This window comes from Xenopus tropicalis, chromosome 5, assembly GCF_000004195.4.
Source record: "Xenopus tropicalis strain Nigerian chromosome 5, UCB_Xtro_10.0, whole genome shotgun sequence".
Lineage (NCBI taxonomy): Eukaryota > Metazoa > Chordata > Amphibia > Anura > Pipidae > Xenopus > Xenopus tropicalis.
In genome coordinates, this window is record NC_030681.2 from 99138197 (window position 1) to 99165054 (window position 26858).

At 36.1% G+C, this 26858-nt stretch overlaps 1 protein-coding gene across 3 annotated transcripts in view; it reads left to right on the plus strand.

The window, feature by feature from the left end:
* The window catches only part of dlgap2 (discs, large homolog-associated protein 2), a 252368-nt gene that overhangs the window by 209636 nt on the left and 15874 nt on the right, over positions 1-26858 (plus strand). For all 3 annotated transcript variants that reach the window (XM_031902504.1, XM_031902505.1, XM_031902506.1), the window contains 5 exons: positions 1058-1277; positions 12083-12435; positions 20592-20674; positions 21108-21520; positions 24618-24709. In XM_031902504.1, the coding sequence (XP_031758364.1) occupies positions 1058-1277; positions 12083-12435; positions 20592-20674; positions 21108-21520; positions 24618-24709 (1161 nt within the window). The remainder of the gene's footprint in view (positions 1-1057; positions 1278-12082; positions 12436-20591; positions 20675-21107; positions 21521-24617; positions 24710-26858) is intronic.

Sequence of the window (26858 nt, forward strand, 5' to 3'; positions counted from 1 at the left end):
AAAGGGAAAGTATACAAAATGAGCAGGACTTGTGTTGAAATTACAGCCTGCCTATTGTTTTTAAATTAAAAGAATCCACATTTTCCTATTTTTTTCATTATAAAGCACTAGTTCATAAGTTGGGTTATTTTCACTAGGGATGCACCAAAGCCACAAATTTTGTATATGGCTGAATCCCCAAATCCTCCTTAACAGATTAGGCCATATACCAAACCCTCTGCGCTGCCAAAAATTGAAGGCACACACAGACTGACACGCATGCTTCTCACATTCAGCAAATTATTTGCTTAATATAGGTTTCGGATTTTGTTCTGCCAGGCTCTTGGATTTGGCCTAATTTTCAGTAAACATACTGTCCCCTTCTTTTATAAGCAGGAGAATTGGTTCAGAGCTCCCAATGTAACTTTAACGAACAAGCCTCACTTTAATCTATGCAGCGGCCTTTGACCAGCTCATTATCAAGGGCTTCTCAATGGGCCGGTAATTAGTTTTCTAAGTGACAGGTAGTACTAAAGTAAAATTGGCTTCCAATTCTTGTGTAGTGCCAGGAAAAACGAAAACTATAAATATTTTTTAATCAAAACAAAAGGCAAAAGTATGTTCAGCACAAGCCCTATTCATTTACCTCTTGTTGAAAAAGGGTGTATATTGACCCTGAAAGATTATCAAATGACATTTTAAAACCTTAAATGTTATCAAAATTAGGGGAAAATAATTCAAATAAATATTCTTGCATTATATTGACCATTTGGATTCAGGGAAATAGCAAAAATTGCATTTATAACTGATGACTTACCAAACCAAAGTCCTTTTTTGCCATTTCTCATTGCTCTTTTACTAACAGTCATCTACCATTGTTTTAACAGCAAATCTACAAATGTTTGAAACAAGAGTCTCATGATGCTGCAATCATCACCTTTTCCCATCATCCTCTTGTACTTCATTCTACAACATTTTTTCACTCTGTTCCTTTGAGCTGTTCTTGCTGTTGTGGTAGTAATCCTGAATCATTTTGCCCAGGTATATAATACCAATGCAGAGTTTCCTCTCTTTTCAGATGGCTGAGACAGAAATAAATGGGCAATACGAGTCGGTAAATGAGTCAGTTTTCAGTGAAATGGATTCACATGCAGTAGATGCTTTGGACCTCCCAGGATGCTTTCGAACAAGGAGCCACAGTTACTTAAGAGCTATACAGGCTGGTTATTCCCAGGATGATGACTGTATCCCTGCTATCACTACTTCCAATGTCACCTCATCTACTAGGTCAACAACAGGTAAAAAAAAAAGATACTGTTTATGTTGTTATCCATTTCAAATTATGCCATATAGCCAGCTACAAATTACTCTGTAAAGTTACCAAACTGTAATTATAATATTTATCATAATAGTACCATATATAAATATGAGTTACTATTATGGTAAAGTGGAATCATATTCTTTGAAAAGGAGCATATAATGTATATGTAGTTGGCTCAGAGGCTCTATTGAACAGCTACCTCACATCTCAAGTGTCAGTGGGGCCTACTTTGGCCTATCTTACAGGTTGGAATCCTTAAAGTAGACATATTGTGTCAGCCTCATCTCCTAGTATTATATTCCCCCTTCTTTAAATGCATAGTACCCCAGAAAAAATGGTTTAAATTAATCTAGAGGGACATCTTTTGATATGTGCTACTGAATAAAATAAAAATGTTACTCCATATGAGCAGGTGGCTCCCTAGCTGTATAAGAACAGGAACTGCATGTACACGTGGCTGTAGGAAGTTAACTGGGGGCAACTATTGGATACTTATAAGCTAGATATATATTGCTGTCATAAGATGGAAAAATGGGAAAAGGCACAGGTTACATATCAGATATGCTTTGTAGAATACAATGGTGTTTTACAGAATTTATTTGTTATCTGCTATGTAACTGCATTTTCTCATTTTTTCTGGCTTGGATGGCTGCCCCCATATCTACACAGCAGCTTAAACATATAAACTATAGTAGTGTTTCTCAAGTGAACACACAACCTTTTCCAGTACAGTACATTATATTTTAATTACTTTCATTTTTTGGTGTTACTGTTCTTTTAACATCATTTAACTTCTCCAATTAAAGTGTGCATTGAATATAACTTCTAACAAGTAATGTATTTGGCACTGTCTTGATTAAAGTCTACATACTTACTGGGTCATTATGTTCATCAGAGCATCCTCTTACCTTCCATAGATATTTTTCAAGATCACTACAACTTTGACATTTGTATCTCAGCTTCATTAGACCCTCTTGAGCATTTACTTCTTGTAATACTGCCTCATTTTATTTAACAAACCTTCACCATTATTGACGTTTTACACAAAGCTGTGTTGACCTTTACAGACCAAAGTGGGCTGACCATTTAACTCTTTTGTTAGATTAAATTACTCTTTTGCAGGTTTTGTTTGACTTACTTATCCTAAATCTAAGCCCTCACAAGTTAGGGCTAAACCTATGCTTAGCAGGACTAAATACATATGTGATCTTTAATGTATTAAAAGTCACAAATTTTGCACCAGGTCTGGTAACCTATAATAACCAATCACCTGGTAACATTTACTGATCACAGAACAGCAAACATCTGATTGGTTGCTATGGTTTTCATGTCTTGGTGCAAACTTTGAATTTTTATACATTGAAGAAGTCTCAACGAAATTAATAATTTACATAGCATCTCAGCTAACTATTTTGAGGCACCTCTACATCAATAAAAAATGATCAAGTGTTCATAAAAATAAAAAGTGTTTCGCTTCTGGTTAACACTTGTTATGTTATAGAATAGCCTATTCTTAGCAACTTTTCAGTTGGTTGTCATTTTTAATTTTTTTTTTTAATTATTAGCCTTCCTCTTTTGACTCTTTCCAGCTTTCAAATTGTTTGCATTCTGTGAGGCTGCACTTTATTGTCATTGTTATGTTTTATTACTTATATTTCTAATTAGGCCCACCTCTGTTCATATTTCTGTCTCTCTTTCAAACCACCGCCCAGTTGCTAGGTTAAATTGAACCATAAAGCTGCTGAAATTCCACCTTTTTAATTTAAAGGTGAACAACCATAATGTTTACTTCCAAGAATAGTACAATATGCATGCAATGCATATGCTAGACAGTATTAAAGTAGAGGTATAGTATTTAGTATCCGGAATGCTGGGTACCTGGGGTAATCACCCAACCTTAAGTTCGCAAATAGTGCTACATTCCATAAACCCAATAGAATTGTTTTGCCACCAATATGGATTCAAGACTGGATTCCATTGGATGATCTGGTCACCCAGATAATCCTATGGAAATCATCAATAACATCTTAAAAGGAACAGTACACTAATAGGAAATAAAAACATGCAGAATGCTACATATCCATAAACAGTGCATACCAAATGGTTTGTAAGCTGGCAGAAGTATACAGAGTACAATAATGTAAGGCACTCACTGACAAAGCTCAAATAAACACCAGAACCAATAACTTCACAATAAGAGCTGGTACCCACAGCTGGCAAGCAACAAGAGAACTGACCTATAAACCTGCCATTCTGTAGGGAACCTCTTTTAAAAAAACGATACATAAACCTCTTAGTTTATACAAGTACACTAAGAACATTGGCTCTATTCTGCAGAGAATAGTGACTCACGCTGCTTCTGGTCTATTAAAAGAAATGACAATGCTTGCAATCTTCCAAGGAAATGACTCAGAGAATGCGTATACAAGCAGACAATTAATGGAATATTTTTACATAAATAAAAAACAACTTGAGTGTGTGTGAATACTATTGCCCATATACTGAATGTACATACAGTGTATAGTAAATAGTTGTATCTATTAGTATCTATTGTATAAAATACTTGTATATTTTTGAATGGATTTATTCGGCATTAAGTGGTGTGTGCATCCTATTTCTTTGTCACAATTGTGCTATGGAGATCGACACAGGGCAACTGTAGGAACACTGGAAGTATGGTAGCAAACTGTGCAAAACTGTGCAAAATTTGTAACAGGAAGCAGAAGGAAGGCAGAAGCGCCAAGTACAACTCTATGCAAGTTCAAGGAGTGCATTTTGATGTAAATACCTTTAACTAATGGAATTTCTCACAAATAACTGAAGGAAATGTCCTTGCAGTTTTAAATGACTCCTATTGTATAGTCCCACTAGGAGATAAAATACAATTGTATAAAGATGAATTATAATTTGACCACAAATTGAAAGGGCAAGTGGGTTTTCTATAAATTCTAGCTATATGACGTATACTTAAAGAGCTCTGTGTAACTAACAAGCATAACATAAATAACCTCACTGACACATCCATAAATGATAACGCATTTTCATATGCATTTCTGGATAAGAATAATACATGCATCTTTCAGTCAATGTATGTACCTAGACCCACCCTGAGAAGCTCAGTACCAAGGTTGCATAATCCTTTTGCCAATGCTTATTTCTGTTACAGGTATGGGACCTATTATCCAGAATGCTCGGGACCTGTGGTTTTCTGGATAAGGGATCTTTCCATAATTTGGATCTCCATACCTTAAGTCTACTAAAAGATTATTTAAACATGAAATAAACCCAATAGGATTGTTTTGCTTCCAATAAGGATTAATTATATCTTAGTTAGGATCAAGTACATGGTATAGTTTTATTATTACAAAGAAAAAGGACATCATTTTTAAAAATTAGAATTATTTGCTTATAATGGAGTCTATGGGAGATGGCCTTCCCGTAATTCGGAAATTTATGGTTAACAGGTTTCCAGATAACAGATTCCATAATGAGGTTGCTTATTAAAGACACACAATCTGCAAAGCTTTAAATGCATCACAGTGTAGATGGGGAAGAAATATTAAATTTAAACATACAATTACAAATGCTATGTATGATGTGTTAAAGGGGTATTTCACCTTTAGGGTGAAAACACACGGAGCTACATAGTAGCAGCTTGTTACAGCTACTAAACACCAGAAAATACCCTGCCATAGACAATACTGAGAATTGCTTCTGCTAAAACACATGTAGAGACAATTATCTGTAAATGATCAGCATTGTCTTTTTTAATAGCCACGACAATTAACTGCTACTAGTAGCTCCATGTGTCTTCACCCATAAGTTAACTTTTAGTATGTTATAGAATTGCTTCTTCTTAGCCACTTCAATTGGTCTTCATTATTTTATTTTGTATATTTTTTTAATTAATTCCCTTCTTCTTCTGACTCTTTCAACGAGAAGCTAATTGCAAATTATCTCACTCTCTACGCTATACTAAAAGTTAGTTTTAAGGGGCACTGGAGAAAAGAGGCCCCATCCTGTAGAGCTTACAATCGAAGTTGGTTAATGTACGGGTACAAATATAATAATGAAGTATACATTGGCCCATATGTGCCAAGATTGTAAAGGGCACAGTGCACTGAGACTAGAACACATAATTATGGAGGAGGCCTTAGACATGGACTAGGGCAACTCTACATATATAGCATCACAAAACTGACAAGGGATTCTTTTCTGCAGAAACAAAAGTTAGTTCATAAACCTTCTCATGGCCATTCATTCCCATTCCCAGATTGTAAACTATATTATCAGGCTAAGCCTGATAAGTCTGACAATACAAAATTATACTGTACACTACAGCATGATTAGATACTTTTGGATTTATGGCAGTTATAGAAGTTTTAAAAGCATTTTGATAGAGCAGTAGAGTAATCACATCTACCAGCTCTGAATTCACTCCCCGTATAGCCTCATTTATATATGTGCCTTGCAGCTCTCAATAGTCCAGCCAACTCAAGTCTGCAAAACACCCTAAAATGCTTGTGTTATGCCTGTCCTAAATGCTGACTTCATTCCTTCAGTCAGTAACTAGACTGGGCAGGCTCAAGCAGGAACGAAACAGGGACTGATGTGATACTAGTTATACTGACTGCGTTTGTATTAACGCTGCTTTGGCACCACTTCATATATAAGTCTGTTTATTTGCACTGAAAACTTGTTTTTAAAATATGAGATTTCAATCTACAACAAACGATTGGTCAAAATGCTAACTACAGACTGACTACTGGCGTACCACCCAGCTGACAATATCTGGACCCTTCTTTCTGCTTGTTTTTTCCATTTATTTTTATTTTTAGAAATATAAACTACTTGTGGAGTACTAAACACAAAAGAATGTGCCCACAGTTTTATGTGATAAAAGCCACATGAAAAACTATTTTTATCTATGTACATCTAAATTCTAACTTCTATTGCATTAGTACTAGTACTTTTTTTTTGTCTGCTTCCAAGTAGGAAATGAGCCTAAAGTCTGGTTTGTTACTTTGGTCAACGTGTTTGCACAATTGAGGGCACGTATTTGTGGCATGCATTACATTTTGTAGCCAATTACAGCAGGCACACTGACAATTCACAAAATATAAGCTACCCCATGCAGTAAACAAAACTCCAAAAACCCTGTTATCTTTTATTTTAGTGGTTTTTGTTAAAGTAAACATTTCAGGTTTCTCATGGAAATGCTAAACAGGAGGAAGGGGTTCTTCATCTCACAGCCACAGGGAAGTGGTGCCATTTACTGCCTTACTAAAGGTTTGAAGAAAGGAATCATTGGTCACACCAAAATCAATGAAAAATGTTTTCTCCAAATAGCAGGAAACAAGTAGGAATGGAAGGGACAGTTACTGCCTCAATACAGTTACGAATGATCCTTGTTACTGGGTAGGATGTGCTAAATAACTAATGAGCATATATTTCTGCACTTGTTTTAATTAACAGCTGAAGGGAATATTTTTGATTTTTTATAATGTGGGAAGCTAGCTACTAAATGGCAGTAAGGTCAACTATATAATGAGGATAGAAATGTAATGTAGGACAACAACCACCAGGAGAAAGCATAGTGCAGAAGGTATAAAAGACTACTGCACAGCAGACACAGGGTCCAGACTCAAAAGGCATTGCAGGAAGCAACATTACCTGCAGGAGGGTGAGTTGTACCTAGTCAGAGAGACAGGCATGGTTAGCAACTTTAATAACATACATTTGATGTATGAGGCAGTCAGGAATAGGGAGTATAGGCAGTGGTCACTCCATCTAGGAGAAAGTGGGATTAGTTCCCTAAAGATACTTCATCCGTTAGGGGCAAAGCAATAGAGATAGACTAGGACCAGTTAGGGGTTTTGTTGGCTTCGGGCAAATTCCACCAGCAGGGAAAATAATGCCAGATAGCTAAAGAGAGACAGGCAGCAAATTCCCGGGCAAATTCTACCAGCAGGGAAAAGTCCTGTTCAGGAGAGCAAAGAGGCACTGGGGTAACCCTGACCAGAGGCTTGAGTAAGAGAAGCTCTGGAGGAAAAGAATGCCAGATAGATAAAAAGAGACAGACAGGGATATTGGTATAAAAACTACAACATACAAACACAAGCTATTTTAGCATGAATACTGCTTCTAATAAAATACATATCAGATTCCCAATTCAGTGAGAATAAAACAACCGAGGACATTCTTCATTTATTTTTGAACTTGCAAACAAATACCTTTTGAATAAATTGCACTTTTCTACTTAAAAGGTACAAGAAAAACAAAAAAAAAATAAGAATCCAAGAAAGTTCATAATGACATACTTTACCTGAGTTTGGTCATTTAATAAAAGAAACAAACTTCTAGTGCTCATGCAGGCAGCGCTTTATCTGGGATCCAGACACTGTATAAAAATTACTGCATAAAAATCTGAAGGAAGGTGCAGAGTCAGCAGGCGCAGTCCATCCCTTCCCTAACCACTGTGGCCACCTGCGTCATGATCGACTGAAAATAGTGACTCTGCAGGCCTTGTCAAAGTAATGGTTAACAAGCATGTGTGATGGGGATAGTGGTAAGTGTCCTGAGAACAAGAAGGCTGTCTCCAAAGTAGAGTTACACCATTAACAGATGGAAAACTCAATCACATGAGGAGAGTAACAGAGGCTGTGGCCAATCAGGGAGCCAGAGCAGTTGATGGGTTTAATGAGCCACCACCTGGGAAAAGGGGAGTGGCTGGGGCCAAGGAAGCGGAAAGTAGGAAGGCAGTGTGGAGAGCATGTTCATGTAGTTAAGAGTGAAGGACAGCTTAGTTCAATTGATCCTGAACCAGTCTGTTCCAGCGCAGGGTAAATGATCTTTAATAAGTTTAGCTTTGTCAAGAAAACCCTGATGTGAATAAAAAATACTGGGTACTTTGGTTGTTACTGTCTACTCCTTTGAAAAAGGTATTACCTTGTCTGCCATTTAAGTGAATTCCACCACACCAGTACATTTAATGCCACTGGATTTCGGATACCCATTTCCAGACCTTATAGAGTAGCCATTCTTTATATATATATATATATATATTGTGCTTTGACTTTAGCAAGGTCTTTATGGATTCATAGCCTTCGTTCCTGAGGTTGGAGAATCATCCGGTTCATTATTTCTGGGTCTGAGGTAACCTTGAAGAGTAGACTCATACATATATTTAGTAAAAATATTCCTAAATGTGGATAAATATAGACCTGTTTCAGTGAATAATTGTACTATATAACTGTTTACACTTAGAACAATTTTAGTTTGTTGGTCATCCCTGCCTTAGGTTTTATGCTGATTGCATTTATGCATTTATGCAACAGCAGCAGTGTGCACCCATTAGGAGTATTGTCCATGGATGTGCCACATCAAAATCATAACTCACTGTAATGGCTCTACTAATAAAGATTGCACCATCTGTATAGCAATTACTAATTTACATGGTTAATATGTCATTTTAGTCAGACTGATCCTGGCAAATACACAAGGATACATCATTACTGTAATTCATTTAGAACAAGTTTGCAACTTTATTTACCGTATTATGCTAAATCTTTCAGCATTTCCACGATTATCAAAATCTTATTACCTTTTAAGACACCCACTCTCCATATTTTACATTTAGCCTCTTTTCCTGCAGTAATTGATCACTTAAACAAATTGCTGACAGATATATTTTAAAGCTTACTTGAAATTCTAGCATGTCATAACCAACTAATGAACATTATTTAGATTATAGTAACTGTGTTTCTACAAATGGATAATGCCATTGATGATTCATGTTAATCTCACACTGTAGTATATGTGTAATCTTGAAATGAATGTTTTCACAACCATGGCTGCTTGCTGTGCCGGAGCCTATACACCCTTATATGTACAGGGCTGCTTACTGAACCTCCGAGAATTTATGTACAAATTCATACAAGGCATTACTAAAGAATGAAACATTACATGTTGCCTGAACATTGTATTATTTTCAGTGTTCTGCACACATTTTTATAAGCACTATTTGAATTCCCTTAAAAATACTGTGAATATTACTACTTACACTAGCAAAGGCAACTGTGGCTCGGCCTGTTCCAAACCTTCAGGATTATTATGCAACATGAGAATTGGTCAAAGACAATTATGTAACATCAGAATTGACCTGAGACAGAGCACAGGGGAAATATGTCTAAATATTTCTAAATAAAGCAGTGTAAACTGTACATTTATTGCTGCATCTAAAATTGTCTAATTTATAGGGAAGAATTTTGACTTCTCAAAAAAAAAAAACAGAAAAGACTTCTAATATTAAAAACTTGATTTGGTGGCACCTGTACATAGAAAAAACAAATTGTCCTCACGGTATGGAACATGAACGCTCTACTTGGTGGCACATGCATCATTAGTTGTTTCATAATAATACAATTAGCTGGGCCATAATGATCAATATCAGATTCTGGACAGTAAAATCTTTAGGTTTGATTAAATTAATCTCTATAGAAATTCATTAAAATGGGGATTAACAAATTTATCAGGCACGCCCTCTTTTGAGGCCTGCTGTCTGCAAGAGCTAATGTTTCAGAGCCTATTCTCTTCCAATCACTTGTTTAATTACAAAAGAAACGAGGGGAACATAATTTAACATCCATCTAGTAGAGAACTGACTAAGAGGAATGAAAACTTGTCTGTTGCTCCATTAACATATTTGGTTAAATCACCTCTTATATGTTACTGGTTAAATGGTACTTAGTATCTAGCTGAAAGGCAAAAGGGGCTTCTAGAACTAATCCAACCAATTTAGGGTGTTTGGGCTCCCTGGAACAATGGACCACATTTGATGACAATATGTCAGTGTACATTGCCTGTGGATTAGGGTGTACTGTTTAATAAATTCTGTAATAAACATTATCATTGAGGAAGCCCTACTTCATTTATTAAAGATGTCCCTACAGCAGGGGTGGGCAAACTTTTTGGCTCACGGGCCACATTTACTCACCCCCGGGCCGGACCGGGCCAGGGCGGGCCCCCTTCTCTCTTTAATTCCGGCACGCCAATGACACTAGGGGGCACATTTACTAACCCACGAACGGGTCGAAATGAGTCCGATTGCGTTTTTTTCGTAATGATCGGTATTTTGCGTTTTTTTTCGTATTTTCTGCGATTTTTTCGGCTTCTTTACGAATTTTTCGTTACCAATACGATTTTTGCGTAAAAACGCGAGTTTTTCGTAGCCATTACGAAAGTTGCGTAAAATCTTGCTATTTTTCGTAGCGTTAAAACTTGCGCAAAAAGTTGCGCTTTTTTCGTAGCGTTAAAACTTACGCTAAACTTTGCACCTTTTAAGTTTTAACGCTACGAAAAAGGCGCAACTTTTCGCGTAAGTTTTAACGCTACGAAAAAAGCGCAACTTTTTACGCAACTTTCGTAATGGCTGCGAAAAACTCGCGTTTTTACGCAAAAATCGTATTGGTAACGAAAAATTCGTAAAGAAGCCGAAAAAATCGCAACAAATACGAAAAAGTCGCAAAATGTTCGTTTTCAAGTCGGAACTTTTCCAATTCGGGTCGGATTCGTGGGTTAGTAAATCAGCCCCCAAGTCTCGCGTGATGAGACTTGGCGTCGTCGGCGGGCCGGATTAAAAAGGCAAAGGGGCCGGATGTGGCCCGCGGGCCGTAGTTTGCCCACCCCTGCCCTACAGCATCCCACTTACTGATTCTGACAGTGCCAAAAGAAATGATAGCTAAAGCATGTTTTTAGAGGTTAAAGCTTGATATGACTCAAAAAAAAATGAATCCTTCTTTTACCAGAGCCACAACTTAGGTTTAAGAGTCTTTCCATTCAGCACTATTATTATTTCATTCCTATAAGTTATTGTTATTGGTGATTGTATATTGTGATATTTGGTGATATTTTCTATCCACTTTTTCACTTCTTATGATACTTTTATTGTTGAATCACCACTACAGTAAGGAACAGTGTGTTGGTTACATTGTTGAACCAGTCTTATATACTTTTGACTAGCGTATGACTGCAATAAATATAACTTGTAAATGGCAAGTGATGGCCAAGCGTATAACCGTAAAGTAAAAATGCTATAAAAATGACTGAAAACAAACAAGAAAAAAATGGTGATGATTACAGAAAAGAGAACTGCGACAATAGTGGTGTAGGCAAGAGACCAGTCCACATAGTAATAAAGTGCAAAATGAGGACACATATGGATTGGCCATGGTCGAATTACAATGGGACTGCATTTTATTACAATATACAATATATATTATTTGTCAAGGGTGCAAAAGATAAGGCCAGTCTCCTCCAACCTATATTATATTGCACAACTATCTTTATATTGTCAAAAATTACAATGAGCAGTAAAAACAATATGTACAATATTGATATATCACAAAACCACAGTTTTCTTCGGTGCAACAAAAGATACAAAAACGCAAAGCAGACATGTTAGACAAGTGAGAAAACCCAGACATTACAGAATGAAGTCTTTTAACAAGAGGATTCAGAGAATCTGAATCTTCTGGGATTTCTCACAATGCAAACAATGTGAATACCCAAAATTTAAAGAAGATACTTTATTATTTCTTCAGAGTTCCTGCTTTCAAATTTCTCTACTTTCAAATTTTAGCTGCACCTGGAGGGCGGTGCTTTGAGAAGATATGTGAGAACTTTCCTCCCCTTGTGACTGGTCATCCGTGTTGCCAACTATGCAAATATTGCATTCCAGAAACTATTTTTTATTAAATACTGCACATCTTTCTTATCTTACAGCTGCTACATATGCGAATTACAAAAAAACACCTCCACCAGTCCCACCACGCACCACCTCAAAACCACTTATCTCAGTGACAGCACAAAGCAGCACAGAGTCTACCCAAGATGCCTATCATGACAGCCGGACTCAAAGGATATCACCATGGCCTCATGATGGGAGGGGACTTTACAATTCCACAGACAGCCTTGACAGCAACAAGGCCATGAATCTTGCCCTGGAATCTGCTGCAGCACATCGCCATGTCTCAGAGATTAAGAGCAGCTCTGTAAAAAGCACCAGCGATAAAGCTGTTCTAGTAACAAAATCAGATGACTTCCTTAAGAAGAGGCGATCCTCAATAGGAATTCAGGTAATGTTCTTTACATGTTCTCCATGAATATCTGATTAAAAGATTGGACTAGTTTACTTCTTTGATATACTTTATGGGTAATTTGAGCTTTCAAGTAGGCATTGTTCTAGTTCTATATTGCCAAAAGCAATATAGAAAAAAGCATTGTGCTGCCATCATCAATGAGGGTAACTCACCCAAGGCTATAAACTAAACAGAGGGCTACTTGATATGATGTGCAATACAGAGCTCATATTTCTGTACTTTATGGGTACAGTTCCAGCGGAGGTGAGAAATATTATTAGTGCTCCACAACCTATAAGGTTTCCTCATTTTTTAAGAGTAGATCTAGTTGGTGCTACTAGGTGGATACAAAAGAATACATACTAATTTCTATATAAATCTAATCAACATTTTCACATGAAGGAGGTAGGAATCTATTGATGCAAGCACGTACATACCATAACCACATACTCTTTTACAAGTGTCAGTTAGCTGCCAGTTAGCTGAACCTCCCCACATGGTAGGGTCTCTATTAGAAGCATGTTTTGTCTATGGGCAACTCATAGTATTGGACACACCTTGAAGACATTTTGGTGAGGGTGGGTTCTTCTGCAGTAGAATACCAAAGACACATTGCAGCAATTACATTTTATCAGTCCAAGACCCAGGGAGTGCAGGAAACATGTATGGAGGACCTAAAAACAAAACAGGAACCATTTGAAAATTAGATTGGCATTATGCACATATGGGGTTTATCTGTAAATGTTTCTTATTTCCCAGCTATACAAATAATTTATTATATGATGTTCAAGCTTTGCCACCTACAGGGACCCTTTTGCTATACCGATCTTATAACATTAGACATAAGGTTAGCTGGGCCTCTCACTTATTCTGGTGAGAACACCAATTTCTATATAAATAATTTCAAATAGAGTCTACTTGTTAATATAACTTTATTAAAAACAAAGTTATTTTCACATGTGAATCCATGCAATTGATATTGTACTTTGTTTTCTGTCTGTTCTGGCTGTAAGTGCAATTATGGATTTTTGCCTTTCCCAATGAGCCTTTTGGTTTTGTGAGGATTAGCAGACTGCCGGTAGAGCTTTGGAAGGTGATAAGGAGGGTAATGTAATACAATGTCTCATTTAGGAAGAGCAGTGACAATGTAGGACTCTTGAACTGAAGAAACTGGAACTCAGTTACAACATGATTAGGTGGTTACATTATCAATTAACTTAAACATAATTTCAGTTCAGTTTATTTTATTACATTTTTTACAGCTTTAACTACATTTTGATAGCTGCTGCTTTAGCATTGTTCTGTATTGCATGCTAGATGGCTAGCTGCAGTAGGTATGCTACATCTGCAGTTAGAAAATTGATCATTTTTAATTAAATCTACTTTAGGAAATGCTGAATAAAGCTTAATACCACATTCCAGCTGGAGATAAAAGTCTATGATAAATACAGCCACAAATTGCTTACTGCAAATGAGCTGGATTAAAACACATATTGAACTTGTGGAAAATGTTGTCATTTCTCAGAAAAAAAGTTGAAATTGTAGGACACTTAACCCCAGGATATTAAAAAGCCCAATACATTTAAATAGTGTTTACAAAGTTTGATTTTTTTTGTTTGGAAATGTTTTTGAATTGCTAATGTAATGAATCTAAACCAAATTTAGCTAGGGTTGCCACCTTCTGACTAGGGGAAACATAGGTGGGGGTGGGATAGCGACCATCATAAGGGCAGGGAGAGTGATGTCGGAGGCGTGGTCAATAATGTCGGGAGCGGGGTTATGACATGGGGATCTCAATCTAAGAGAGTCCTGCACAGTTTCCCTAATTTGGAAAAATGGGCAGGGAGTTTTGACCCAGACAGCCCTCATAAAAAAATGCTGTTTACCATAGCATTGATTTTAATTTAAAATTAAAAAACATATTATCTGAAATATTTTTAACATGGCTACTCCTAAATTATTGCCTTATAACTACTCTCATAAGCAGCATTCTTACTAGAACCTCATTATGTCTTTAAATTGAGAAAATATAATGAGCAATAAGAATATACAAAATTACAGTAAAAAGGTACATAGAGGGAGAAAGCTGTTTGCTTAATGGCACTAGACTGAACAATTCCACAACCAGCAAATATGTTTTAGTAAATAATAGGGGGTTCAACTTACAAGACTGACTTCTACCACTATTTATATCATAATTATGGTCTCTGGACATCAGAAAATATAATAAACATGTCCTAATATAACTGTTAGTGGACTAATTTTTCAATCGTTTCTTCTACATCTGTGAGGACACATCTATTGCAGTGATCCCCAACCAGTAGCTCTGGAGCAACTTGTTGCTCCCCAACCCCTTAGATGTTGCTCCCAGTGGCCTCAAAGCAGGTGCTTATTTTTAAATTCCTGGCTTTTGGGCAAGTTTTGAAAGCATAAAAACCAGTTGTACTGCTAAACAGAGTCTCATGTAGGCTGCCAGTCCACATAGGAGCTACCAAATAGCCAATCACAGCCCTTATTTGGCACCCTCAACTCTTTTTACATTTGAGTGTGGCTCACAGGTTAAAAAAAAAAGGTTAGGGATCCCTGATCTATTGTATCTCTATCTTTCTAGACTGCTACATTTGCTTTGAATGACTTATTTTACAATAACACCTTTTATTGCGTTGGTTCCTTTGGCTGACATAGATTTTTTACAGCAGTGAATTAATTAATTAGAGACAAATATATATATATATATATATATATATAGCTGCAGCTCTGGCTTGCATAACTCAAGTTATATAGAAAAGTTAAAAGGAAAACATTACATTAATTAATTAAATAACATTAATAAAGAAGATGCTAGTACTTATTATTATACAGAGGCATTTCTAAACCTTACGGACAATGTTCCTTCTTGGCTATGTGTGCACATTTTTTTGCGCCCAGGTTAGGTGGTTTGCACACCACAATTTGTTGCCCACAAGCGCACAACCTAGAGGGAACATTGCTTATCGCACATTCCCAGATTTCATCTGCAAGATCTTTTTTTTTCTTTTGCAGTATTATTACATTAAAAATGAGATATAATCACAGAACTGCATCATTAATGTATTAATCCACTTTTTAAATCCATCTCTGATAGTGATGAGCACATTTCTTCTACATTAGGGCTGCCAGCGTGTAAGGTAGAGCAAAGTGTTCCTACATTGTGTTCTAGTATACAGTCATGTGCTCTACTCATTTCTTCTTTTACATGTTCATAGATTGCCAACTATTTCAGTGAAAGTTTATAAGAAAAAAGTTCTTAAGTGCAATTCAAAATACATTTTTTCCACACAGCACTATAAACAAACTCTAGGGTCAGACTGGCCTGCTAGAGTACCAGTAATCTTCCAGTGTGCACAGGCCCTGATAGACCCATTGTAGGTAGGAAAAGAATAAATAAGCTTAGAAATCCATTTGTATGCAGTGCTACCTGTTCTCATTAAGTTATGTTAATAATATCATCTGTAATGTCAGTAAGCAAATTATAACTGTTCAGCACGTCTGAAGAAATACAGTATTAAAAAATAAAAGGTTACAGTAACGCAAGATAGCTCTGGTGAGAAATAGTATGAGAGTGACAGGCCTGCTTTACATTTTCATAATAATAGCCTTCCTTTAAAATCAGTGACATATCAAAATGGGTAATTATAATTTATTTCCCCCAAAAAAATTCTATGCATGTTTTATGCCCATTGGGTACAACTATAACTATTAAGTGTTTGTATTTGCATAAAAAATATTCCACTTCCTTCACATTTCCCTTGTTACAGTTCTGTGGAGAGGAAGGTTAGGAACATGTCCATCTGAAAAAATAAAAATGTTTTATGCAATGTACAAAATATTAACAAAATCTTCAGAAAATGTAAGCATCAGGCTAAATAACAAAATAATCTGTTTTTAAGAAATGTATGTTATTTGATTTATTTAGTTGCTCTGGCCAGAATAAGGGTCAATGTCAGACAGAATATTGGGAGAGCCAAACTACTTTGCAGCTGTGCATCCATATAAAGGGACAGGGCCCGGAGTATAAATTAGGTAGGTGGCAATTTCAGGGTTGAAGCTTTGCTCAGTGTGCAATACTGCCCCAACATTTGGGCTACAGGTTACTTTTTGGGCTTCTTTAAGAAGCAAGGGCACAGAGAAAATGTTGAACAAGTGAGTTGTGGTTTGGCAGGTAATAGGACATAGGGATCATATGGGAAGGGAAAGAACAAACAATATATAAAATAATGAATGATAACTGGGAAGTAGAGAAAATAAAGGGAGGGGAATTAAGATGTATGGGTGTTAGAGAATAAAGAGGAGTTAAGTAGCTAAATAAGAAAAAATACAAAAGGAAGTAAATAAAGAGAACAGAATGTTGTATAATGGATGTATATTCATCAAAATATTTTCTCGATTACAAAATACTGGTGTACATCTATTATGCAGATGGCTTGGGACCGAGAAATTTCTGGTTAAGGCTTTTATATAATTTTGGATTACTATATGTTTAGTCATTGGCCAACAGCAACCAATTAAATGTTTTTTTTCCAAATAGCTGACCAGTAAATGATAACTTATGATTGGTTCCTAACAGTTACTAGATAAGTATAAAACATGAGACCATTTATTAAATTTGTAGATTTATGCAGCTTGGTTATAAACAGTACATTGTACTATATTATTATTAAAAAAATTCAATAATTTCAAAAGTTTCATTTTTTTTGCTTAAATTGGGCGATAGCCTTGCTGTAATTCAAAGTTTTCTAGATATCAGTTTCTAGAAAGAAATCCCATATCATAAATGTTCTGTTTTCCTAAATAGCAGTTTTTAAAGGAGAGTCATTTTGAGATTTTACTGCCAATAGATTTGCCACATTAGTGCCACGTAGAACTCTATATTTATTCGGCAGAAAGCTTTACCACACTTGACTAAACAGCCGTAGAACCTCCCTTCATTTGTTTAAGATTGCAGCTTACATTTTAGCTTGGTCTCCGTAGCTTCCTTCTGTATAGCTCTAGCTTAGATGGCACATTCCTAAGGGAGGGGGGAGTGAGTTTTACGAATTCTTATGGGAGGGGGAACAGGAGGAGAGAGGGAGGAGAGAGCTGTGCAGACTGTGGATCTTTCTGAGAGAGGAAGCCAGATACCCTAAGAACATGTTTACAAAAAAGGAGACAAGAAATCCTGTGTTTCTTCTGATAGAGGACTCAGTGCAGCGTTTCTGTGAGTGCTTATGGCTGTATTTACATGGACCTTTCTGATAAAGCTTACTTAGTTTTTACCTTTCTTTCTCCTTTAATATAAGCATTTTATAGATGTTATCTTCTAGGCATTTATGATTCTTTAGATATTTAAAGTATTGTGAACTCTGTACTTACATATGTACATACTCCTAGGTTACTGGCTTCAGACAAAATTGACCCTAGTGTCAATGGTGTATGATCCATTAGATTGTAATCTACCCTTGGCAAGGACTTGTGCATGACTACACAAAGTAAAAATAACATAGTGATTTGTTTTCACTTTTCAAGTTGCAGAAACTAAACTCCTTATGGCAAAGTCTATAAAAAGCATATTAAATAGGCAGCTGACTCCCCAAGATATAGCGGTCTTGGCTGTTACTATCTATGTAAATTACAAAAAATCCATAATTCTATAACAGATTTTTCCCAGTATTGTATTAAAAATTGCTTGAATATTAAATCCTTGTTAATTTTCTGCATGTGTGATAGCTTTAAATAAAAAGTATGATTTATCAAAGGAAAAAGTTAAGTAATTTGCTGCTTCAGTAGATCGAATCCATCCTCGGAATACTCTGTGAACCATGAGTAATTAATCTTTATAATTAAACTCCTTGAGGTTAAATGAACTGGAGTAGCTGCAACATAAATAATGCTTTTATTAGGTCAGTAGCTTTCTTAGAATTCCAAATGCATCATTTTGATACTTCATTAATAACCATTTGCTTGATGTATTTTTGAAAAGTGAAATTGCTCATTTCTAAAATATTTAGTTTCTTGACCTAAAAACTGCATTTTCTACAGTAAGACAAAGACAACATATCATACCCAGAGGAAAAATTAAACATTGTAGTGTGAACATAAAGTAAGGCTCATGGTCAACATTTCACCTATTGCTCATATACAACTCCCAGTATTGTTTTGCTTTTAGGGTTTTTTAATTTATATTCTGTTGTTTATATAGCACTGACACATTTCTACAGCATTTTACATAGATTATACATCATTCACATCAGTCCCTGCCTCCAGAGGAGCTTACAGTCTAATGACCTTATCACATTCACACACTATGATCGATTTAGTCAGAAGCCAGTTAACCTTCCTGTATGTTTTTGGAGTTTGGGAGGAAACTGGAATGCCCAGAGGAAACCCATGCAGACATAGGGAGAACATACAAAATTCTTGCACCTAATGCTTGATTGGAAATTTGGTGCTATCATCATAGTTAGTTTTTCCTTCCCCACTGCCACTAATAAACTTTAGTTTGGCCGACATCACAAGACTTTTGTTTACATGTCACAGTTCCAGCCCAGCGCCTGTGTATGCACATTAGATATATTTACAGCTTCTAGGAAAACTGAAATGCAAAATGGTGCCATCTAAATATCAAGAGCAGAGAATATTACAGTTGACGGTGTTGAGGTGACGGTGTGCACCATGAGGGCTATCATATGTCATTATAGCAATATAATACCTTTTCTTCTATTTAACTTAGTAGAGAAGCTCCATGTTGCATGAAAATAACAATATGCCAGTGTTTTACATGTAGAGGATTTCTGATTTGTCCTTTTGCCAGATAGTAGTTGGTATATTTTAGATATTAAGCCTTTTTGTGGTAGGCCAGCTTTTGCAAGTCGTTCGAAGGTGGTATATGAAAGTTCTTTCGCACTGTCGCTATAGGGTCTCACAAAGTGCCTTAATTGTAGGTATTCAAAGAATTGTTGTTTGCATGATATCAGCATAAGAAATTATGAAATGCCTTTTCAATAAAAAATTCAAGTTACAAAAAAAAAAAAAACAGAAAATTGATCATTTTTAATTAAATCTACTTTAGGAAATGCTGAATAAAGCTTAATACCACATTCCAGCTGGAGATAAAAGTCTATGATAAATACAGCAACAAATTGCTTACTGCAAATGAGCTGGATTAAAACACATATTGAACTTGTGCAAAAAGTTGTAATTTCTCAGAAAAAAAGTTGAAATTGTAGGACACTTAACCCCAGGATATTAAAATGCCCAATACATTTAAACAGTGTTTACAAAGTTTGACTTTGTTGTTTGAATGTATTGTATCTGAAAACTTATAAAAATGCTGATTTTAGACAACTTCTTTGGGGTTATGGGACTTGTTCTCAGCTTTGAATCATAACCTACTGGCACACATCATTCATTGCATCTGTGATTAAACAGCTTTTTTGTTTTTGTCAAACAATTTTATCATTGCTTTAAAAATCCCACTTCTTCAGTTACATGTTTGATTCTTGAGGTTCAGAGCATGGGTAAATCGCCCTCCATAATAGACTTCTGCTTATCTGTAAACCAAAACACTCCAACCCCCTCCACTCACTACCATAGAGTAATTGGAGGGGGTTGCTTTCTGGCAATCTAAATTACAAGGACCAAAAATTGAGTAGTTTCAATTTCCCTATTTGGCTCAAGAAACAATAAGAATATATATTTTTCATGATAAGAACAATAGCAAAAATGCATGTTCAGCACAAGCCCTGTTAATTGAACTCATTTTAAATAAGAGAGTGCACTGCCAATTTTATGTTAATTTTCTTTATCCAATAACAAAAAAGTTTACTGGACATCTTTACTTTAATTAGAACTAAGTTAATAATGTAGTCCCAGAAGCAAAGTCTCAGTAAACTGCTTTCTAACAAGCAGCTCCCTTGTTCACATTCTGGCCCCTTACTAACATGGTGTATTTGACCTGCTGCATTTACTATGGGTAACTGCACTGGTGCAATTTAGCACCTAAGTTAGTAAATCAGCTATTATATTGGGTAGGTAGTGGCAGACTCCTAAAGATTCTATATATAGTGCTGAAACAAACTCACTGATTCATAAAAGGTAATTCTTTAAAAAAGTATATTGGTTTATCTTTTCATCAGGTGGAAGCAGCAGACTCTGACTCTGAGAGCAAAGGACATCGGGAATATCATTCTGTGGGAGTGCAGGTGGAAGATGAGAAAAGGTAAAGTCTCTGTCTCATGAAAACTTGGAGCATTTCATTTTAGGAGAACACAATCCCATTGCATGAATATGTTTAGCGGTAAATTTTAATGGATTTGTTGTAAGAAGAACTCTTGTCTCTGCTTTAAAAGAAGTATTGCATCTGATTTTATTAAAATAATTATTTTTTCTAAATGTGGAGGCATCAATGCCTTTCCTTTATGCTGTATTTACATGCTGCTGGTCTAATAGATGTATAAATAAAAGCCTCTTCAATACAATTCTCATACTGGCTCTTGTACAGATTACTGTACATTAAAGAGAATAAATCATTGAAAAATATTTGCTGCAGCTGTATCTAAGACCATTCTGGAATTCCCAATTTCTGTTCATGTGAATGGATTCTTTGCAAGTTATGTAAGATGGCTTCACAGTTTTTGCTTTATTTTGTTTAGGCAAGGACGTTTTAAACGGTCAAACAGTGTGACTGCAGCTGTGCAAGCCGACCTTGAGTTAGAGGGATTCCCAGGACATGTCACAATGGAGGACAAAGGCTTACAGTTTGGATCTTCATTTCAGAGACATTCTGAACCTAGTACTCCAACCCAGTATGGTGCAGTAAGAACAGTACGGACTCAGGGATTGTTTAGCTATAGAGAAGATTATAGGATGCCAGACACATCAAATCTACCACCACCAGACCCATGGCTTGAGCCTTCTCATGAGGCAGTGGATTCTGGTAGAATATCCCCTAGTAGACAAGATGGTACATGGTTCATGAAGCTGCTTCATGCAGAAACTAAAAGAATGGAAGAATGGTGTAAGGATATGGAGAGAGAAGCAGAGGAGAATGACCTCACAGAGGAAAGTAAGAAAGCATTAGAATAACATTGTTATGTTTCTTCTCCTAGTGCAATCCATGCAATTTTGTCTTTTTTTTTTTTTATTTCTAAGTTCTTTCTACTAAGTATTCTTTTGTTATACACTGTTTATTAATTTAGGTGTAGGAGCACTTACTTGATCTCACCATTACGTGCTTTGGAGCTTACCTACTTTTTCCCTGTCAAAAAGCCTATAACCAACCCCTCCAATTCCAGTAGTCCTTAACATCTGAGGGTTATTTTTAAGTAATCATTTTATGTTGGCTTCATGAAGAACAATGGGACCAGACATATGGGTAATGCAAGCATTTTAATTAAGAGGTCATACAAACAGAAATATGGTTATGCTGTCTGACCAGTCTTGACATTACTGCCTAACCTACGGCCACCTTGGGTTGCAGTTTTAATGGACCATCCTAAAATGAGATCAGCTTGCAGTTTGTCTATTTGGACAAATTATCTGATTGACCAGTGCATTTTCTTGCGTGTCTACACCAATAGTAGAAATTCCATCTTACTGCTCTTTTGGGACACTAATCACATGGCTATACATGTAACTGATCATATCTGACAATATAGCACACTAATCAGCTATGTAGATAAGTCAAAAGAAGTTAATTAGTAATCCATCTTCAATCAAGTTTCATTCCTGGGGCCCATAACATAAAACAGTGTCAATTATAGATTGTATAGACCTACAGTATATTCTTAAGGTCAAGATCATGAAAGGGCAAAAATCTATTGTAAATTCATGTATTTCTCAGTGAGTCATATTTAGAAATAAGGTTAAGTTAATGTGCGAGCACCTGTTTGCACAAACAATACTGTCAAATTGGACCCACTCCCATAGAAGAAAACTACTTTATAAATTACATATTTTATTGTTTGTTTTTCCTCTATTTTTGGCATCAGTAAGAACTTTATCTCATTAGCAAGAACAAACATTGGTAAAAGTTACTGAAACTACCTGTTATATATTGACTCCAAATTTATTTGTGAATTATACTCTTCTGTTTCTTGCTACTCAAAATACTAAAGCTCAAACTGGAAGTTAAAATTTCAAAAACAGACTGCATAAGATTAACGGATTAGTTTTGTGGAGAATATTGGATTAATATGAAGTTGCATATATTGCACTGTATTGAGTCAATATCATGGATCTTATTGTGTTTTCTCTCGATAAGCACACCCTGCTGATAGCTTACATCTGGCACGCTTGTAAATGTACACAAACTACACTAGCTTAATAACATCTTATACAAAAAGCACAGAGAACAGCTTAGGTTTGTAATTGCATGGAGAATTTATGATAGGCTCCTGCTGATTAATCCAATGAGAGAATTGACACTTAAAGGATTCATATCTCAACATTTGAGTAAAAGATTTAGATTTCTAACTTGATGACACAATGCAGGTTTTAATTAAGTCGTATTGTACATAGAGATAAATCCTGTGTGAAGTGGATCATGGCAAACTGTGCCCATTATAATACATATTATAAATGAAAGAAAATGAGAAAAGCATATTAAAAATGCTTTGTTGTTAGATATTTGTGTACAATGTTATTAAAGTTGTCTGTGGCTCAACTCCTCCATGGCTTGCATGGGAACATTAACAATTAAAGCACTTCCATCACAAAGATATAAGCATTTCATAAAGCATTACAGCTGCCAAATGTCTCAGAGGAAGCCTAATGTTCTAGATAACAGGAGGTTGTCAAAATGTTTTATTAAAATGTGTAGTGTACTCTCTATATATCTCTTATAAAACTATAAGGGCAATGGCACATGGGTTGCTTTGTTGCCTGCGGTAAATCTGTGCAACTGTGAGCAATAAAATGTCCCTATTTTCTTTCCCACTGGAATTGCCAGTGGGAAAACATACAGATTGTGAAGTGGTAAGGCTACTTTGAAAAGCAGAATGGACATGTATGTTTTCCCACCATCCACTCTTATTACTGCTAGTGGGAAGAAAACTAGGGGGGTTTCATAGCGTGGATTTAATGCTGGCGACAAAATGTCTCATGGGCCATTGCCTTAGGGGTATAACAACATACAAAGATAATAAAGCAGATGATAGATATGATTGAGCAAAGGTACCATGGTGGTGGTAACATGATTACCAGTCAGGCAAGGTTTCCAGACAATTTCAAAAAGCAAGTTGATGGGCTGCACTGGTGCAAACTAATTCTATTTAAATATATGCAATCAATCAATGTGCCCCAATTCCTTTACCTATTCTGGTAACCTTACATTATGGTTGTCATTTAAAATAGATACCTTAAAATAGATACATGAAGCCCAATATATAGGACCAAATATAAATGGTTAAATATTACACATAATACAGGTATTTGGATATACAGTATTATCCAAGTGCTGGGACTAGGGAATTTTCCAGATTTTTCTGCAATTTTGATCACCATACCTGCTAAAAATCAGTAAACCCAGCAGGATTGTTTTGCCACCAATATGGATTCATGCAGTGTAGTTACCATCAAATACATGGCACTGATTTATTATTACAGAGAAAAAGGTAATAATTAAAAAAAATCATAAAATGAACTCTATGGGAATTGAGCTTTCTGGCAAACGGTTTCAAAATACGGATCCCTTATCTGTACATATTAGGGTTCATTTACCAGTGTACAAGTGCAGATGTAGCATTTCATTCAGGATTCTAGAACACAGGTGCAAATTAGCGTTTTAGTTAACGTTTATGTGTCCATAAGGGTGCAAATTGCAGCATTTCAGGGTAGCTGATGCTACCTGCACCTTAAAGTATGGTAGGGTGTAATTCATTAGGGACAAGTCATTTGTTTGTGAAGGTGAAACACCCAAAGGAAACCCTTGCATCAGTGCACCCTGGACATATTAATCAGAAAAGTAGAAGCAAACAACCAGCTACCGAGGAAAGTGTAAAAATACAAGTACCTTGCAAGCTTTTTTTGCATTCTCATTTGCATTTGTAAATTAGTCACTTTGTTTCCAGTTCCATATAGACTAATTCATATTGCCATTAAACATTTTCTTTGATGCAAACATTTTCCTGAGCTTGATCCTAATCTTGAATGGTTCTTCTCAGATCTAGGTAAAATCAGGAGTGCAGTTGGAAGTGCACAGCTTCTGATGTCTCAGAAGTTTCAACAATTTTACTGGCTTTGTCAGCAGAATATGGTAAGTCTCCATTATTTTCCCTAATGCAAATAATATTATTCTGGAGATCCCTCTAAATTTAAATCCATTTATACATTTTCCAGGGAACCAAAAAAAGGTAAAACCTGGGAAAACATAACGTCTAGAAACATAAAATCGGGGGTTACAAGTATATGTCTGTTTTTATACTTATGAAACCTGGTTTATATAGGTAGAACTGTGAGAGCAAGGTTTGGTGAGCATCTTAGAGCTAAATATGGTCAATCACATATCAGTAGAATAGAGGCATTTTGAATGTATCAGTGTTATAGTAGGGGGACTTAGGGACTTGAATGTATAGATATTTGGACAGTCATATAAATGTACACATTTTAGTGATTTATAGATAAGCACGGATTGACCAATACAGATAAGGTCAAATATAGGGATTATCAAAATCAAATTTAGTTTGATGTATGTTTTAACTAAATACTCCTGATGATGGTACTGGAAGTCCTGAAATGCGTAGAAAATCAGTTTGAGTCAATGTAAAATTGGTATATTGAGTGTGGCAGGATGGCATGCTCGGGAAATTAAAGGATCTGGCTGGACTAGTGCAAGTGACAGATTACCCGATGCAAGTATATCTAAAGTGATTTTCTTCTAAGGGGAGAATGCAGAGACCAGAGGTTTGGCGCATGTCAATAAAAAGAAAAAGGAATACTGGGAAAGCACACTCTATAGATATAGAAGTTATACCCTAGAGCAGTGATCCCCAACCAGCATGTTGCTCCCCAACACTTTTTCCATTTGAATGTTGCTCACAAGTATAAAAGGTTGGGGACCGCTGCCCTAGAGACTGTACAAATTTAGAGGGGGTACAAAAAAGCAAAAGATTGGGTAGCTTTAAGTGGATTGATTACTTTATTCCTTATTCCACCTACAGAGAATGGCACTGTATATATATATATATATATATGTTTATGACACTTGTACAAATTGAGAAACTGATAAGTAAGCTGCATTGCCAAAGGTTATGCCAACATACACCTTATCTATATATAATAATTTTTTAATGTTTTTAATGTTTGTTATTGAACTTTTATCTCATTAATGAATTCATGATTTTTATGGTTTATGGTTAAAGGAAAAAGGTCATCGTAGTTTGGCCTAAGGTCTCCCACTTACACAAATGCATGATTTAAGTATAATATGGATAATTTAGCAAATTTACAATAACCTGTGCATATACAGGTCCAAAAAACAGTGCTTGACTGACTGATAAAGGCAAAACGAGAAACCAGCCCACCAGTGACTCAGTTCGCCGTTGCCACTACTTACAGGTTGTCCTGATAAATCAGAGAATCCAAACTATGTGTGACCAGTATTAGCCTTACTGTAATATGTAGTCAACAAATAGACACGTATGAACTCTCTGTAGAACATGATCTCCTAGGTTCTCTCTCCAGGTGTAATGCCCATTAAGGATGGCTGATTTTTAGACGGAAGCTCCCTAATATATCTCATTGTGAGGGACCAAAGGGGAAACATTAGAGCATTAGGGCATTATTTAATTTCATTGTATCAAAGTCATTGGCTCAACTGGAATTACCAGGACCACATTTTCCTCCCACATCCTATCTGACCCAACCTGAAAGTCACAAGGCCGCATCTCATATGGACATCCCATCAATTAGATTAATGTTGTTTGTCCATCCCCTATGGTAGAGTTATATTAAACCCAGTAGATTTGACTATGAGCTAATTATTAAGAAAGCATATAAAAGTATGTGGTTAGATGGAGAATATGTACAATGCAATTACCACATTATTAATACATTTTACATGAGCTGGATATGCTTTGGAAATGTCCTGGCCCTTTTTATGTAACATAGTAACATAGTAAGTTAGGTTGAAAAAAGACATACTTCCATCACGTTCAACAATAATGCCTATATATAACCTGCCTAACTACTAGTTGATCCAGAGGAAGGCAAAAAACCCCATCTGAAGCCTCTCTTATTTGCCACAGAGGGGAAAAAATTCCTTCCTGACTCCAAGATGGCAATCGGACCAGTCCCTGGATCAACTTGTACTGAGAGCTATCTCCCATAATCCTGTATTCCCTCACTTGTACTGAGAGCTATCTCCCATAACCCTGTATTCCCTCACTTGTACTGAGAGCTATCTC